Source organism: Indicator indicator, chromosome 34, assembly GCF_027791375.1.
Source record: "Indicator indicator isolate 239-I01 chromosome 34, UM_Iind_1.1, whole genome shotgun sequence".
In the NCBI taxonomy this organism is placed as follows: Eukaryota; Metazoa; Chordata; class Aves; order Piciformes; family Indicatoridae; genus Indicator; species Indicator indicator.
The window spans coordinates 3938176-3956030 of NC_072043.1; the positions used below are offsets into that span (position 1 = coordinate 3938176).

The 17855-nt window shown below is 46.6% G+C and overlaps 1 protein-coding gene across 1 annotated transcript in view; it reads left to right on the forward strand.

Annotated features, from left to right (window-relative positions):
• Positions 1 to 17855, forward strand: part of FLI1 (Fli-1 proto-oncogene, ETS transcription factor) — an 80605-nt gene that overhangs the window by 55611 nt on the left and 7139 nt on the right. Inside the window, exon 5 of the mRNA XM_054395509.1 lies at positions 5234 to 5302. Coding sequence (XP_054251484.1) covers positions 5234 to 5302 — 69 coding nt within the window. The remainder of the gene's footprint in view (positions 1 to 5233; positions 5303 to 17855) is intronic.

Consider the following 17855-nt stretch of genomic DNA (forward strand, 5'->3'; position numbering starts at 1 on the left):
CCTCCTTTTCTCCAGGCTGAGCAACCCCAGTTTCCTCAGCTGCTCCTCCCCAGCCCTGTTCTCCAGACCCTTCACCAGCTTTTTTTGCCCTTCTCCCTGTTCTCCAGACCCTTCACCAGCTTTTTTGCCCTTCTCCCTGTTCTCCAGACCCTTCACCAGCTTTTTTTGCCCTTCTCTGGACCTGCTTCAGCCTCCAGTATTTTGAGGCATGACCTCACCAGTGTGCCAAGTGCAGGGGGATGATCTGTGCCCTAGTGCTGCTGGCCACACTCTTGCTGATGCAAACCAGGATGCTGGTGACCTTATGGGCCACCTGGGCACATGCTGGCTGTGGACCAGCACCTCAGGGTCCTTTTTTTGCTGGGGTATCCCATGACTTGAAGTGACCAAGGAAAGTACCAGCAGTTGTATCTTGCTGATGTCCACATGGAGAGATCTTGGGCAGCCTGCTGTGGGTGACCCTGCTTTAGCAGGGGAGTTGGAATGAATGCTCCCCAGAGGTCCCTTCCAACCCTTACCATTGTGTGGAAACCCCAAGGACTTTGCTGGATTCAGACAAATCAGTCATTCCCATTTTACATGGATACATGCAGAAGGAGGATTCAGTGCCAGCCCATCCCCAGCTCGTGGGGCTGAGACGTCATGCAAGCTCTGTCCTTATTAAAACAAGCTCCTGTCTGCGTGGAGGCTGGGCAGGCTCTGAGGAGCATTCCTTCCCCTGCAGCTGCTCCTTGCACTGCCTAATGACAGTCTGGTTTCTGGATTGCTGGTTAACTCCCTCATGGAGTAACGCCTTCCAAAGGAGCTGATTGTTTTTCCAGACTGATTTCCAGCGGATGTTTAGGGCTGAGCCCCTGAGCTCAGTGCCACGGGGAGATGGGCTTTTATTCAGCAAGTTTCCCCTCTTGTGAGGTTGGTTGTTTCAGAGGCATCCAGCTCTGCTTCTGCAGAGTATTCTCCTGCTTGGAGAATCACAGACTTGTCAGGGTTGGAAGGGACCCCAGGGTTCTGACCCCCCTGCCATGGGCAGGGACACCTTCCACTAGGTCAGGTTGCCCAGAGCCACATCCAGCCTGGCCTTAAAAACATCCAGAGGGATGTTTTTAATATGTGATGGCAATAAAACACAGGAGAACTTTTGGGAATTGCAGAGCTATAGCTGGACTATAGATCCTTCATCTTCCCAGGATTTGAAGCTGGGTATGTGATGAGTAGTGAACCCTCAACCTTGGGCTTTGCTTCCCAAGGCTGATCTGAGCTTTCTGAGCCTGTTTGCCAGAGAGAGGTTGTGGAGTCTCCTTTTCTGGAGACTTTCAAAAACCAGCTGGACATTGTGACCCTGGGCAACCTTTTCTAGGTGACTCTGCTTTAGCAGTGGGTCTGGACTGCATGATCCCCAGAGGTTCTTTCCAACCCCACTGCTGTATGATTCTGTGATCAGAACCTTGCAGCTGTTTCCTGCTTCCGTAACCTATTGAAGCAGTCAGGAATTCAGACATCTCTCATCTTTAGCTCTCAGACTTGCAGAACCCACTTCTGCATCACTCTCTATCCTATAGATTCTCTCAAAACACTCCTAAGAGGATTGTTTTTCAGGGAATTTCCTGTCCATCTCCTCCAATCATCTTTCTTAGTATTTCTTCTAGTTTCCACTCCAAGATTGTGAAGGATGCCCTGGCTTTGTCTTCTTCTTGCTCAGCCCCCTGGCACCTTCACCTTCCAGAGTGGCTGTGCTCTGCTGATATCTTTTTCAAACACAATTTGCCTAGTGAACCTTCACCAGCAGAAGGGAGATTTGAATGTTTTCATGCTGTGTTTAAGATGAAAATCAAAAGAAGCCAGAACTATCACCTCCTGTCCTTTTCCTGTCTAGTTATGGGGGTCAGTTGCGTGTGGTGTGTTCAGATGAGAAGAGCCTGAAGGGGAAAGAATGAGACTGTGGTGAGAAGCAGAAAAGTGCTTTGTGGTTTCCAGCCATACATTAATGCCAAACAAAACTATACTGCTAAATGCAGCAGAACCTTGATTCCACCAGGAGACGTGGTGGGAAGGCCACGTGGCCTTCAGAAGGTGAGGATGAAAAGGACTTCCAGATGAAACAGACTTGAAGATTGTGAAACCAGCTCAGAAGGATGAGCTGCCTTGTGAAAAGAAAGGGTTTACAGGGAAAAAAAAAAAAAACCAACAAAACCCTCTCCTGCTCTGTTTTTCAGTCGTTTTCCATCATCCTCAATGCAAGGGAAATAAAAGAAGAAAGGAAAAGGGAGGAGGGAACGACCACAAGATAAGATGTTTAGTATTCATTATAGGAGAAGAGTCCTGCACTTTATTATTAATAAAAACAGTGTTTCCAGAGGGAGTTGATTTAATCTAAGCTGTCACTGACCCAGTGAGGGGCAGAGAGAGTAAGAATGAAACAAAAAATTCATCCCAGCCAAAGTTTTGCCCGAGAACGAGCAGCCTGGCTTCTGTCTGTCTGTCTCTCTGTCTGTCTGCTTCTCTCTGTCCTGATCTCTGTCTCTGCCTTTCTCTCTTTCCCTCCTTCACTGAAAACCCTTTAATAGGAAACACATTTCCTTTTCTGTGGTGTTCCCACCAGAAACCTCAGACTGTCGGGCAAAGGTGAGAACTTTCAGCAATTAAACTGGGGGGGAGGAACCATCACTTTCCAGTGGCTTGGGCTGCATTTTTGAACCTAAAGCAGCTATAGGTTGATCTGACAGGCTTGTTCAGTGCTATTCATCACCCCACCCCCTCAGCCCATCAGTGCAACCAGGCATTTGCAGCCTATTTAGTCATAGAAATCCCTGTTTGTGAATTCTCCAGCACTTCCCTGTCTGGCTGGGGTGACCCAGGCTGGGCATTGCGTTCAGGACCTACTTCTCATCACCTGAGAAGGAAAGAGTGCTGAACAGGAGTTTCCCCAAAGATACCCAAGAGAGAAATGTCAAAACTAGAGGATTTAGGTGGACAGAGCTGCTGCAGCAGCAGCAGACCAGCCACTCTCTCAATATTTGAGTCAATCCCTTTGGCTATCTGCAGCTTTCACAGTCAAGGTGGCCTTGGGATCCCTTTGAACTCTTTCCCTCCTAGTCCCTTCAGTGCTGTGTCCAGCTCTGGAGCCCTCAACACATGGACATGCACCAGTTGGAGTGGGTCTAGAGGGTCTAGAGGAGACCACAAAAATGATGTGAGGGCTGGAGCAGCTCTCCTACAAGGACAGGCTGAGGGAGCTGGGGTTGTTCAGCTTGCAGAAGTAAAGGCTCCAGGGAGACCCTAGAGCAGCTGTCCAGTACCTGGAGGGCCTACAAGACAGCTTGGGAGGGACTTTTTACAAGGGCTTGTAGCAACAGGATGCCAGGGAATGGATAGAAACTGTAGCAGGGTAGATTTTGATCGGACAGTAGGAAGAAATTCTTTATTATGAGGGTGGTGGAGCACTGGAAAGGGAAGTGAAAGTCCCATGCTGCAGACATTCAAGGTTGGGCTTGAAGGGGCTCCGAGCAACCTGATCTGGCTGAAGCTGTCCCTGCTGTCTGCAGTAGATGACTTTTAAAGGCTTGTTCCCACCCAGTGCATTCTATGATTCTAGTTTACCACTTTATCCCACCCAGGTCTTTTGAAACATCCCATCCTGCAGCATCTAGTAGCATCCCTCCTCCCTCTGAGCAGGCTTTGTTTTCCACCACTTTCCACCTCTCTGTGCATGCTGGCTTGTGCAGGTCTTTGGCTTTGTTTGCATTCAGGGGAGAAAATCAATTCATAGGAAGACAAAGGCAGTGAGAGCCAGCACCTGCAAAGGCTGTTGCTTCTGGCAGCTCCTACAGGAAGGCAAGTCCTGCTGTGAATGCTGCTGAGGGGCAAGTGAGGTCAGAGCTCTTTGGGATCATGAGGATTATGGGAATGTGGCTTGGTCACAAGATCCTAATCAGTCTGTATTGTGGCACCTGCAGAAGAGGTGTTCTTAGCCTTGCCAAAGAACACAGGGATGCCCAGGGGCATAAATCCATGCTGTTTCCACTCCTTTGCTGAGGACCAAGTACCCTACATGGATAGAATCTCCCTGAGCAGAGGGCTGTGCAGGTACAAATAGCAGAAAGTGTCTACAAAAGCACTTCTCCTCCATACCCACCCATGGCCAGGTTGGTGCCCTGCTCCAGTTCACATCATCAGTCCCCACAGAGAAAGGTCCTCTGCCTTGTTAGGAATGTCACTGCCTGATGCAATCAGCTGTAGGGCAAGCACATCTAACTAGACAGCCATGAAATGTCCATTACATGCTGGACTCCACAACAACTCCCAGGGCCTCTTCCTTCCATTTCCACAGGAGTCTACAGGAGAACCAGAGTACAATGATTAGAAAGCAACATTTCCACCACAGAATGGGCAAAAATAAGACCCTTCCACTGGCCTCTTTTTTGTGCTTCTCTTGTTTCAAGTGGGGCTGGATGGAAAGGCCACTCAGCCAGGAAAGCTACCTCACAATTCCACAGAGCATGGGAGATGCTGGAATAGGTGAAGGAGATTGGAGCCAGCTGGGGGTCAGTCTCTTCTCTCTAGGAACAAGTGACAGGATGACAGGAAATGGCCTCAAGTTGCACTAGGGGAAGTTTAAGCTGGACATTAGAAGAAGCTTCCTCACTGAAAGGGTTCACAAAGACTGGAACAGGCTGCCCAATTTGGTGTTTGAATCCCCACCCCTGGAGGGGTTTAAAAGCTGCAGAAATGCGGTGCTGAGGACTATGGTTTGGCACCAGCCTTGGGAGAGTTAAAGAATCGTTGGACTGGGTGAGCTTAGAGGTCTTTTCCAACTGAAAGAATTCCATGATTCTATGATAGCACTGAGACTTTTGCAGCTTTTGGCCCAAAACCAAACATGTGACACTCTGAAAATGTTCAGATCCTGACAGTGCAACTCCTGTCACTTCTACTGTATGTTCCTTTAAAAAAAGGGGAATTTCTCTATCACAGCTAGAGAGAAAGGCTTCTTCCTTAGTGATACAATCAGATTCACAGTGCAGATTCATAGGATGGATTAGGTTGGAAGGGATCTTTAAAGGTCATCTAGTCCAACCCTTCTGCAATAAGCAGAGACATCCCCGACTAACTCAGGTTGCTCAGACTCTCTCAAAGCCTGACTTTATTTTCTAGAGGCTTTGCTGTGACAGAGATTGTACCTCTATAAATGTCTTACACATCCAGACTGCAATAACTCCCTTTCTTTTCATCACAGGTAGCTCACTGCTGGTCTACAACACTCCATCCCACACAGAAACCTCCTCACGCCTTGCCACCAAAGAAGGTCAGTCTTGGCTTCCTCTGCTCTCCTGGGGGTTTTGGTGGAGTTAGAACGAAACCTTTTACATTAATCCTTGTTCTGATCTGCACAGCATGGTTAAAACTGAATAACTCACAATTTGCAGCCCTACTGATGCTGGAAATCACATCTCCACTTGCCCAGCCAGCCCTGGGGCATACGATGTCTGCCCCTTTCACACTGGGTTGATGAACTGGTGGGGTGTTTTCTGTTCTATGTGTGAAACAGTTTGAAAGCTCAGCTCTACAGCAAGGACTGAGGCACTATTTCTCTCTCTCTCAGCGAGTTGAAAGCATAAAATTGTCTCACAATAAATTCCACCTCTGAGTAAAGGCCACTCAGACCTTCCAGAACCACTCATGGATCTCTCAGTAAGTTTCAACCAGGAAAAAAACAATTACATCTCCATGATGGAATATTTTTAATTTCTTTTACAGAGAATCCCAGATTTCTAATCTATTGCAAATTCAGCTCACGTAGATAGAGCTGAGAAACCCTGAAGTTTAAAAGTTTTGAATTGAGGCTCCTTCAGGCTTTTGGGGTGTTTGTATGCCCTCCAGTCAGGTTTTTAAGGTTTCCCTTTTTCATCTTCAATGCAGAAAAAAAAAAAAAAAAAGAGGATTTTCAGTTGTGATAAGATAATGAGTGTTGGTGTGATGGGTATGAAACATGTTCCTTGAGTTGGTCTGATGGGTTAGAAGCACAATCCTTGAGCTGGTCTGGTGGGTATGATGCACACACCTTTAGCTACACAAGACAAGGTCACAGTTGAATTGCTAAAGGATGGTAAAGACCCAAAATCTGCTGTTGTGCTCCTTTACTTACCATGTGGGACAAGGAGCCTTGAGTTTGGTTCTCCTTTCCTTGGTGTAACTGCAGAAACATTGATTCCCTTCACCAAACAATGTTCAGCTCCTCCATTTGACATGGAAGACCTTGAAATCCCCTGTCTGCCATTTGAGATAAGCCACCTAGAAGCAGCCTGCTCTCACACCAAGGCAGTTTCATACCCAAACATGTCCATGCTTTTCAGGAGCACCTTGAGGAGCCACAAGCTGCATTTCAACAAAGAGTGGGAAAAGGCAGAAAGTTTTTCATTTAAGCAGCTGTGGGAAGAGTAAAAAAAAAAAAAACAAACAACAAAACAAACAGAAAAACACCCAAACAAAAAAACCCCAAACAAACAAAAAACCACAAACAAACAAACAAAAAAAACCCCAAACCTTTCACTGAAAGGCTCCAGCAGACATCCTACATTTGGCAGCTTCTACAGGGTGTGTCTGGCTGCCCCATGGCCAAGCACTGCTCTTACAGCCAGTGCTTCTCTCTCCTTTGCACCATACTTCATTTCATCTCCAGCATCTCAGACCTTGGACACACTGCTGGGTTTTCACAGCAGCTTCTTTTCTCCAGCATCTAACTCTCCACTTGAGCTGCTTGGTTTTGGTGTGCTGCTGGCAAAGCATTAGAGGGTTAAAGCCATTCAGGCTTCTCTCTGACTGCCCACTTGGATGCTCAGTCAGCTATTTAAAACAACTAAGAGCTGGGCTGGCTCCTGTTTGAATTAAGCAGGCACACACATGTGTCCCTCCACAACCCCCCCCTGAACACACACATCCAAGACTGTGCTCTTTCTGTCTTGGGCCAGGTGGCTGCTAAAAATAAAGGGAAGAAAGCTGTGATTTTGGCTGCTAAAGAGAAATGCTCTGTGTCAAATTGCACTCCTCTGAATTTGTAATGCCCTTTATCTCTGCACGTTGAGCCTGAAGCTGCTCAGGCAGGACGAAATTTGAGGGAGAGAGAAAAAAAAAAAAAAAAAGAAAAAAGTTCCTCCCCCTCCGGTTTTTTTACTGCCCTCGAGTGTGTTTCTTTGAGTGCAGAGGTTTGCATTTGATTTCTGTCAGTCAGGTGATTTTAACTTCACCTGATACTTTCATCATGTGTCAATAAAGGACTAAACACCCCCCTGGGATGGGCCAATAAAAATTAAGAGCTAGCATGGAAATGTTGAAATCCCATCTACCCCTCTGCCATTTCTTCCTCCAACGCATACATTTCCTCTGCCTTTTTTTGATGCCTGCCTGCTGCTCCAGGCTGAACCCACCCACTTCAGCCTTCTTTAACTGATCCATGCTCCAGCCACCAGATAAGGTGATGGGGTAAGAGACACATGAACATGACAGGCTGACAGATAAGGAATTGGGGGAGCAGAGTGAAGTGTCTTGTCCAATATCACAGCAGAAACTCACGATGAACATAAAACTGGAGCTGGAATTTCTCATCCCCAGTCTAGTCTGTTAAGCAACAAGATTTTCCTTGCTCCCTTTGAAGCCTTTTTAATGGGCTTCCTTCAGCATGATATTACAGAATCACAAGATCACAGGATGTTAGGGGTTGGGAGGGATCTCTGGAGATCATTGAGTCCAACCCCCCTGCCAGAGCACCACCACAGAATCCATCATAGGAATGCATCCAGATGGGTCTCCAGAGAAGGAGACTCCATAACCTCTCTGGGCAGCCTGTTCCAATGCTCTGTGACCCTCACAGTGAAGAAGTTCCTCCTCCTGTTGAGGTGGAACCTCCTGTGCTGTAATTTATATCCATTGCCCCTTGTCCTATCACAGGGTGTAACTGAGAAGAGTCTGTCCCCTCTCTCTTGACCCCCAGCCCTTTGGAAAAGGAATTTCAGGTTAAAAATCCTGGGGTTTAAGAAGTATTTCCTTGTCTCCTGAACTTCTCAAAAGAGGAAACCTTTTTCTTTATGTTTACACTTCCTGAAACCACTCATCCTGTAAAGATTTCTTCTCCCTGAACCTGTGAATAAAAACAGACCAAGGAATTTTTCTAACCACCTTCCCTTGAGGGTTCAAAAGCAGGAGGAGGTGATGAAATAGTACAATACATGCCAGAGAGGGAGAGAGGAAAATTGCTCTTTTCTTCCCTCCTCCTGTTAGTTTTCATGTATGGTGTCTAAGATCACACAGCTAAAGCAAGTAACTTGCTTGTGGAAATCCCAGGGAGAAGTAAATGCTCTTAGCTTTATTATGCAGCATATTCAGAGACATGGTGCTGAGGGGGCATGGTTTAGGACCAGCCTTGAGAGAGTTAGAGAATGGTTGGACTGGATGATCTTAAAGGTTTTTGCCAGCTGAAAGGATTCTGTGATTCTATGATTTTAGAGGAGGGCAGAAATTTTCATGGGATCAGATGAGCACAGATGCAGGAGAGGAATCAAATCTGGGTTTCCCATGTTTGTGTTTGCATCACTGAGGTGTTGGCCTCAACAATAAGGATGTTTGGGTAGAAAGTGTGTTTGTTTGGCATGTTTTGGTTGGGCAAATTCAAGAAGATCAACAAATCAGTGAGCCCTGAAACTCACACAGTTTGGTCTCCTGTGTGGGTTTGTGGCCATGCTCTTTGCGAGCCCCTAAGGAAGAATTTCCTCATCTTGATGCATTAATAAAATCCTCTCCTGCAGATTCCATGGTACCTAACAAGATATGAGCTTGTCCTCTGCTTTTCATAGAGTAGCAGGGGTAGGGAGGGACCTCTGGAGATCACAGAGTCCACCACATTCCTAAAGCAGGGGCACCCACAGCACCTTACCCAGGATCACAATGTCCAGGCAGGTTTGGAATGTCTCCAGAGAAGGAGACTCCACAACCCCTCTGGGCTGCCTGCTCCAGGGCTCCAGTGCCCTCGCACCAAAGCAGTTTATCCTTCTGTTCAGATGGAACCTCCTGGGTTTCAATTCGTGCCTGGTGCCCCTTGTCCTATCAGTGGGCACCAATGAGAAGAGCCTAACCCCATCCCCATGACCTCCACCCTTCAGCTCTTGCTGAGCCTTGATCAGATCCCCTCTCAGGATGCTCTTCCCCAGGCTCAACAGCCTCAGGGCTCTCAGCCTTTCCTCCTCACAGAGATGCTCCAGCCCCCAGTTTTCTTGCCGTCAGGGCCACAATCTCTCTCCTCTTTCCCCAGCAGTTCCCTTTACATTAACAGAAACTCTTTGAAACTCATCTCTCAAATTCAGTGAGGATGTTGGGAGACAGGTTGAAAAGTTTTGAGAGCTGGAGAGAGAGGGGGAGAGTGACCACATGGTTGCATAAGCACAGCTCCCACAGGCAAACAAACTCCTGCATAAAGTTCTCTTGAGAAGACTATTTTTCAGCTCTAAAAGGTTGCCACTGAAAAATATTGACCAATGTCACTAAACTCTTCTTTTGAGGGTGTCAGGAAAGCCCCTTGCTCACAGCAGAGCTTCTAAACCCTCTGCTTTTTAGCCGTGTCAGGGAAAAAGCAGCTTCGTGGCCTCTGAGCTGTCTGCACAGGCTGAGAAGTGTGGCCATGATCCTTCTGTGCTTGGTGATGAAATCTCCCATTTTTAGCTGCAGAGCAGAGGGAAAAAAAAAAAAGGTGGGGGGGGGAGGGGGTGGTGGTGAGGCTTTTTTGGTGCTTCTCTTATTGCAACTGTGTGGCCAAAGCAGGGATTTATGATTTCAGAAGCGACAGTAGCTACTGCTCTTGGATTGCTTGGGGTTTGTTTTTTTTTTTTCCCCTTCCCCTTTCTTTTCTTTTCTTTCCCTTTTTTTTTTTTTTTTTAATTGTTTTCCTTTGAAATTCCAGAGTTAGTGTTTTGTCTGCTTTCTCCCTGACCCTCTTCAGAGGCAGGCGTGTGTTTTTTCACCAGAAAAACTGGAAACAAAGAATCGTTGTCTTGAAGCTGTAGCAGGCAGGAAACCCAACTCACAAGGGATCACCCCCGAGCCAGTGCTGTCCCAGAGTAGACTCCAGCTCTCTGAATTCAACCTGACAGCTTGTCTGGAGCACTTTCTAAGTAACCATTATCCTTCCTTTTTCTCCCAGAAAAAAAAAAAAAAAACCAAAACAACCAAAAACTGTTTGGTCTTTTTTTTGCCTAAGGTGGGTGCATTGCAAGCAACAATATTGCATACAGAGGAGGGGGTTAAATGTTTGCCCTCCTGTGGAAAGCTCTTGGAAGAGCTTTGGCTGTTTCCTTCAAGTAAATTTGTTCCCTGATAATGAGTTAAATGCTGTTACAATGCAGTGCCTGCCCCTCTCTGTCTTCCCTTTTTCTCTTATGTCTGTCTTGCTGTGCTTGGCTTTTTTTTTTTTCCCCTCCACCAATATGTGTTTCTCTCCTCTTTACTTCTGCATTTGTTGTTTTTTTTTTTTTTTTTCTGTGTGCAAAGGGTGCTTCAGAAACCCTGTGTTTCAGAATGTGCAGCTCTGTGGCTGTGTTTTTTCTCAGCAGCACGTCTGCCTGCATGTCATGAGCCAGCAGTGTGCCCTCCTGGCCAAGAAGGCCAACAGTGTTTTGGGGAGCATGAAGAAAAGAGTGGCCAGCAGGTCAAGGGAGGATCTCCTCCCCCTCTCCTCTGCCCTAGTGCAGCTGAACCTGGAGTCTTTGGTCCACTTCTGGGCTCCCCAGTTCAAGAGAGACAGGGAACTACTGGAGAGAGTCCAGTGGAGGGCCATGAGAATGCTGAGGGGCCTGAAGCATCTCTGTGAGGAGGAAAGGCTGAGAGCCCTGGGGCTGTTGAGCCTGGAGAAGAGCAGCCCCAGAGGGGATCTGATCAATGCTCAGCAAGAGCTGAAGGGTGGAGGTCATGAGGATGGGGCTGGTGCCCAGTAATAGGACAAGGGGAAGTGGACACAAACTGGAACCCAGGAAGTTTCACTTGAACTTAGGGAAAATGTTCTTTGCTTTGAGGTTGCTGATGAGGAACAGAAGTTATTTAGGAATGGTTCTGCACTCAGATGGTTGCTCCCTCTTAGTGGAGTGACTTAGAGTGGCTTAATTCTGCGTGGTGTTCTTGAGAACAAGGAGCAGGACTTTGTGGTCTTGAGGCTGAAACTAATGAGTTTGGTGCTTGAAGGCACTGGAAACTCTTTTGCAACCATGAGAAGAGTCATAGCACTGCTGGCTGTGAGTGACATATGGAATACGTGCTCAGGGAGTGTTTAAATGAGCAGTAAGAGTACAGTGAAAAGGAATTCACTGCACACCACCACTGGGGGGGAGATTTTGAGGCCTCAGTGTACACAGGAATGGCTCTCATGTAACTCATGTGCCATAGGGCTATATGTCATGGGAACCTCATTCCTGACTTGCTGCAGTGTGAGCAGCAAGATGAGGGAGGGGATTCTGCTCCTCTGTGCTGCTCCCAGGAGACCCCACCTGGAGCACTGCATCCAGTTCTGGTGGCTCCAGCATAAGAGAGACATGGAGCTGCTGAAGAGGGTGCAGAGGTGGCCATGAAGATGATCAGAAAGAGATGGAGAACCTTCCCTATTGGGACAGGCTTGAGAGAGTTGGGGCTGTTCAGCCTGGAGAAGAGAAGGCTCCAGGGAGACCACAGAGCAGGTTTCCAGTACCTGAAGGAGACTATAGGAGAGCTGGGCAGGGACTTTTGACAAGGGCTTGTAAAAACAGGGTGAGGAGAAATGGATTGAAGCTTGAGGAGGGGAGATTAAGATTGTAGATTAGGAAGAAATCTTGAGAGTGAGGGTGGTGAGACACTGGCACAGGTTGCTCAGGGAGGTCATGGATATGTCCTCCTTGGAGGTGTTCAAGGCCAGGTTGGATGAGGCCTTGAGCAATTTGGGCTGGTGGGAGGTGTCCCTGTCCCTGGCAGGGGGTTGGAACTGGATGATGTTCAAGGTCTCTTCCAACCTAAACCATTCTATGGATCTGTGAATCTCTTGCAGCCCTTTGCAAAGGCAAGAGTACTCCTCATACTCTGCTCTGCTCTCTTCCACCATCTCAGCCACACAAATCCTTCTGCAGACACAGGACAGCATCCAAACCCTGCAGAGCTTTGTGCTAAGAAAAATTCCATCTAAGCAAGTCTCTTGCTGCTGACATCATGAGGTTTAGCACCCTGTGTGTCGAGCATTTAGTACCTGTACTTGGAGACAGAAAGGGAAGAACCTTACACTCTCTACAACCTTTATGTTTTCTGCCACCATGTAAAACAATGAGTCTAATGTTTCTAGGAGCTGGAGGTGGTTTTGGCTTCCTTGCTCCTCCAGAAACCCACAGTCTAGGTTTCTTCTCTCCAACTGGCTTTAAACACAACCCCACCTTTTCTATGTGATCTCCAGGAGGTTAAATGACTGGAGTGTGAGGGCTGGACACTCAGCAGCTTGGCAGACCTTGCTTACATGTTTGGTTTGCAGCAGTAGTGTTTTTTGTTCCCATGTGCCTATGTTGGGACTTTTCCAAGACACCAGAATAGTGCCACCACACACAGCCTCACTCTGGGAGGAAAAGCAGTGAGGTCCTGTGCTCTCCTTTCTCTCTGTCCCTCCCTCTCTCTCTCTCTAAAATCCTTGCCACAAAATAGACCCCAAGTGACCACTTAGGTTAATCACAAGTCTGGATCCCCTAGGACACCTGGGTCTGCTTTCCCCATTTTGAGAAGCTAATTTAAATTCCAGCCACCAAGCCAGGATCCTTTCTTCCTCCTGAAGCTGAAGGACTCGTTGCAAAACCCAGACTGTGCTCTCCATGGAGGATCCCATGGATCCCATAGCCCAGCTCAGACCTTCAGCCTTCTCCTTCCCCTGATTTGCTTCACTGAAATTCATTGAGACTTGGGAAAACCACCTTTATTTTCTTCCTGGCTCTGTCTCCATGACTCAGGACAAGCCACTTTTCATCCTCTCTATGACTAATCTCCTGGGAGGTATCAGCTCCAGCAGGCAGTGACTGGAAGGCTCTGTCTACTGCTTAGCACCATGCAGGGGAATCTCAATGCCTCCACAAGTTTCCTGCCTCCATGTGTGCTTCTTCAGACACCTACAAAAGCTGAGATTTCATCTCAGGGGATGAAATCTTCCTGGGAGGTTTGCAGCCATGCTCCGGTCTGTGACAGGACTCCTCACCAGGGAAATGGGATAGGGACAGTGTTTGGATGCTTCTGTGTTACCTGTAGTATTAGGTTTCAGGAGGCTCTTCAGTTTGGACATGCAGTCCCATGGTTGTTAACCCAGGGATGACACTGTCCAAAGGTCTGACAAGAGGGAGATCATGTTCAGAGCAGTCACTCTGCAGCTCAACAGTCAGCCCCAGCACTTCATAAAGCAGCCTGGCTGGAAAAGAGCTGCTGCTGCTTCTTCTCCTTCTTCTTCTTCTGCTGCTGCTGCTGTGGTGATGCCATGAATGTGACAAGCAGGTTGTAGTGAGCTGGGGGTCAGTATCCTCTCACAAGGACAAGAGGAAATGGCCTCTAGTAGCATCAGAGGAGGTTTGGGTTAGACATGAGGAACAATTTCTTCCCCCAAAAGGTCACCAAGGCCTGGAACAGGCTGCACAAGGAAGTGGTGGAGTCTCCATCCCTGGAGAGGTTTCAAAAGTGTGTAGATATGGTGCTGAGGGACATGGGTTGGTGGTGACCTGGCAGTGCTGAGTTAATGATTGGACCTGATGATCTGAAAGGTCTCTTCCATCTCCAAGGCTTCTGTGACTCTGTGATAAATACATGATGGGGTTGGTTCCCAGCCTTGCTTGCCCTTCAGGGTACTACAGCAGCAGAGATGGCATTTCAGGTAAGCATTTAGTCCAGAAATGACCCAGCCCCACTAGAGCAAAAAGGCCTGAAAAGAGGGAGATATCAGGAGCCCAGTGCCCATCCTTCTCCTTACCAAGGCTGGTAGTGCAAAATTGTGTCTGAATCTGGTTTGAACTGAAAAATCTCCTACAGAGAGAGCAGGATGAAGGGGCTGTCAGCACTCACCGAGCAGCTCAGGAAGCACAGGGACTGTGAGCCTATTGTTCAGTCAAAATCCCCCCCTCCCTTCATTTCTCCCCTCCATCCCAAGCTCTCAGATTTCTAGAAAACCGTTAAATTAAAAAATTAAAAATTAGGAAGTTTTTCAAGCTTATCAGAGAGGGTTTGCTCTCTAATCCATCATATCTTAAACACAGATTCCCTAATGGCTTCCTCATTGGACTGTGTTCAAGCTGAGAGGACTGCTAGGCATCTGGGATGGGCTCTGCTCTGGAGTGGAAATCTCCTCATGGATTTTTTTTTAAGCCCAGTTTCCTAAGGGAAATGAGTCTGTGCCTGTCTGTCCATCTGCCCCTAGCCCACAGCACTATTGAAGCCTGTTAGTCTGTTTAGACTCGATATGAACCAGAGATGAGGGGAATGGGAGTGAAGGAGCACTCAGGCTGGGAGAGGAGAGCAAGGGGGGGCTGTGAAGGTGGGGCTTCAGTGGAGCCTGCCTTATCTTCCCAAGAGCAATTCCATGTGTCCTGCACTTCCACAGCACCATGTGCAGTGCTTCTAATAGAGAATGACAGAATCCTGGTTGGAAGAGACCTTTCAGATCATTGAGTCCAGCCATTAGCACAGCACTGCCAGGTCACCACTGAACCATGTCCCTCAGCACCACACCTCTGACTCTTGAAACACCTCCAGGGATAGGGCAGTCTATTCCACATCTTGGCAACCCTTTTAGGGGAGAAATTCTTCCTCATGTGCCACCTAAACCCCCTTTGCTGCAATTTGAGGCCGTTTTCTCTTGCCTTATTGCTTGTTCCTTGGGAGATGAGACTCACTCCCACCTGGCTCCAACTTCCTTTCAGGGAGCTGCAGTGGTATTCCTTTACCTCCAGAGATACAGACTTCAGTTCAAGGCATTTTCAGAGCAGGTACAGGAGCAGGAGATGGAGCTTTTTCTTTTTCAGGGACATTCTAGTGTGAGGTGTTCCTGCCCATGGCAGAGGGGCTGGAACTAGATGATCCTTGTGGTCCCTTCCAACCCTGACTGATTCTATGATTCTATGATCTTCCTCATTGCTTCTCCTCATTCTCCTCCTTCACATCCCAGAATCTCAAACAGGGGATCCCTGGGGCTCGCTCCTCTTTTTCTTTCCCTTTTCCTGTTGCACCTGACAAGAAGAATCTGTGGAGGATTGGATAACTTCATCCATCTCTTGAGCTTTACAGGCCAACCTGCCTAATATCCAATCTTGATCTTGACGATTATGCCTTTTCCCAGCCTCCTGCATCTCCTAGGAGGCTCTTCCACTACTGTGCTGATTCTGATTTGCATCTAATTGCAGAAGAATCAATAGATCTTGAAAGGGGAGTTTGGATAGGAACTTCCAAATGACACAGAGGGTGGTGAGTTAGGAGCTGAAGGAGATTTGGGGTGAGAAAGTCTAGACCAAGGTTAAAAAAGGTGCAGAGATCAATTCTATGCAACCTTCTCACTGCAGCCTGATCTCTGGGAAAGCCACTTCATGCAGGAAAGGCAGCTTAAAGCTTGAGGAAAGCGCATTTATGCATCCAAATAAATAAAATCATATTTAACCTCCTTCCCAGGCTTGCTGTGAGTGTGAATGTTTGCAAAGCTGTGAGATCCTCACTTGAAAGGTGCTGTGAAAGTGCAAAGCATTATTAATATCCTCTACCTTGCTCCTAATACAGCCCACATTCATTCTGGGGAATTTCTGGACATAAACCAGACAGCTGCAGAATGACATTTCTTGAAAGCATCTATGATTTATTTTCTGCTCTTTAATTCCATTTTGTATTGAACACACATTTGTCAGAGAGCTGTAGTTCCACCAAGCTTTTAAAGTCAAAACCAGACTTGGGGGACCTGATCCTGGTAGAAACTCACCCCAAACTTCAACTGATCTACACCAGAAGAGGAGCTCAGCCCAAAGTTTTTTGATTGACTTCCCATAGTGTGGCAAGTTGTGGTGTCAAATCCAAGTGGTTTTAAGGACAGATAAGACTCTGCCTGTAACTAACTGTCTGGCTGGAGTTCTGTAGCATCTCTTTAAGCCACTGGGAGTCAGATCCTGGGAATGACATTGTTTTTGCAGAAACTCGACTCTCTGGATAGCTTCCCTGGCTCTGCCTTTGCCATTTTGCTTTAAACACGTTCAGCTTTAGAAACTGGAAGACTGGAAGAGCTGGGAGGGCTGGGGTGGTTCTTTCACATTGCATGGATTTTTGGGAACACAAAACAAAAATAGCTTGGTGGATTTGGAGAGGGAGAGGAAGAGCTGAACTGGCAGTAGCTGAGTGAACACGTTTCAAGAGCAACAGCTGTATTGCTAAAGATGATATTTAACCCTCCTTACCATCACAGAGCCACCCTTAGAGTTAAGTCTGATGCTAACAACTCTCTATATATGCTCACACTTAGGTCCAGATGAAGCAATGAAGATAGTCAAAGAATTGGAGCACTTCTCCTATGGGGAAAGGCTGAGAGACTTGGGGCTGTTCAGCCTGGAGAAGAGAAGGTCTCCAAGGAGACCTTAGATCAACCTTCCAGTAGCTGGAGGGGGCTGCAAAAAAGCCAAGAAGGGAGTTTTTACAAGGGCTTATAGTGGCAGAATGAGAGGCAATAGATTGAAGCTTGAGGAGGGCAGATTTAGACTGGAGATTAGGAAGAAATTCTTTAGAGGGAGGGCACTGAGACACTGGAACACGTTGCCTATGGAGGTTTTGGATGCTCCCTCCTTGGAGGTGTTCAGGGCCAGGTTGGATTAGGCCTTGCTCAACCTTGTCTAGAGGAAGATGTCCCTGCACATGGCAGGAGGATTGGAACCAGATGATCTTTAAAGTCCCTTCCAATCCAAACCACTCTATGAATCCATGAATCCATATAATATAGGGGAAACTGAGGCACAGGGACTCATCTGAGATTCCTCGAATGAAACCCAGGCTGAGTCACACATATCATCCTTCCAAACTGATATTTTATGTCCTAAAATATCCAAGGAAACCCATTCAGAGAGGTTTTGAGGGAGAATTTTAGCCAAACTTCCCTAGAGAAGCAGCCTGGATGCTGTAAAGCCCAAGCCCAGCACATCTGAGTGTAATAGTGTCACTTAGTGGTTAAAAAAAAACCTCAGAAGATGCATTTTACTCTCTTTCTGTGACAGCAAAGCAGGCTCCTCCTCTCTGACAGCATTTCTCCATCTGGAGGAGGAGAAGGAGGATCATCTCTCTAGATGATGGTCTAATTATTTACTCGGAGCAGGCTGCTGCATCTGCATCAAGCAACCCATTTGTAGCAGTTGTTTCACTTTGGGCAGTTACCAGACCCCAAAGAATCAAAGAAAATGGAAAGGAGATTTTTTTTTGTTAGAAAAATTAAGCACTACCTTTCTTCTTTTTCTTTTTTCTTTTTCTTTTTCTTTTTCTTTTTCTTTTTCTTTTTCTTTTTCTTTTTCTTTTTCTTTTTCTTTTTCTTTTTCTTTTTCTTTTTTCTTTTTCTTTTTTCTTTTTCTTTTTTCTTTTTCTTTTTCCTTTTCTTTTTCTTTTTCTTTTTCTTTTTTCTTTTTCTTTTTCTTTTTCTTTTTCTTTTTCTTTTTCTTTTTCTTTTTCTTTTTCTTTTTCTTTTTCTTTTTCTTTTTCTTTTTCTTTTTCTTTTTCTTTTTCTTTTTCTTTTTCTTTTTCTTTTTCTTTTTCTTTTTCTTTTTCTTTTTCTTTTTCCTTTTCTTTTTCTTTTTTCTTTTTCTTTTTCTTTTTCTTTTTCTTTTTCT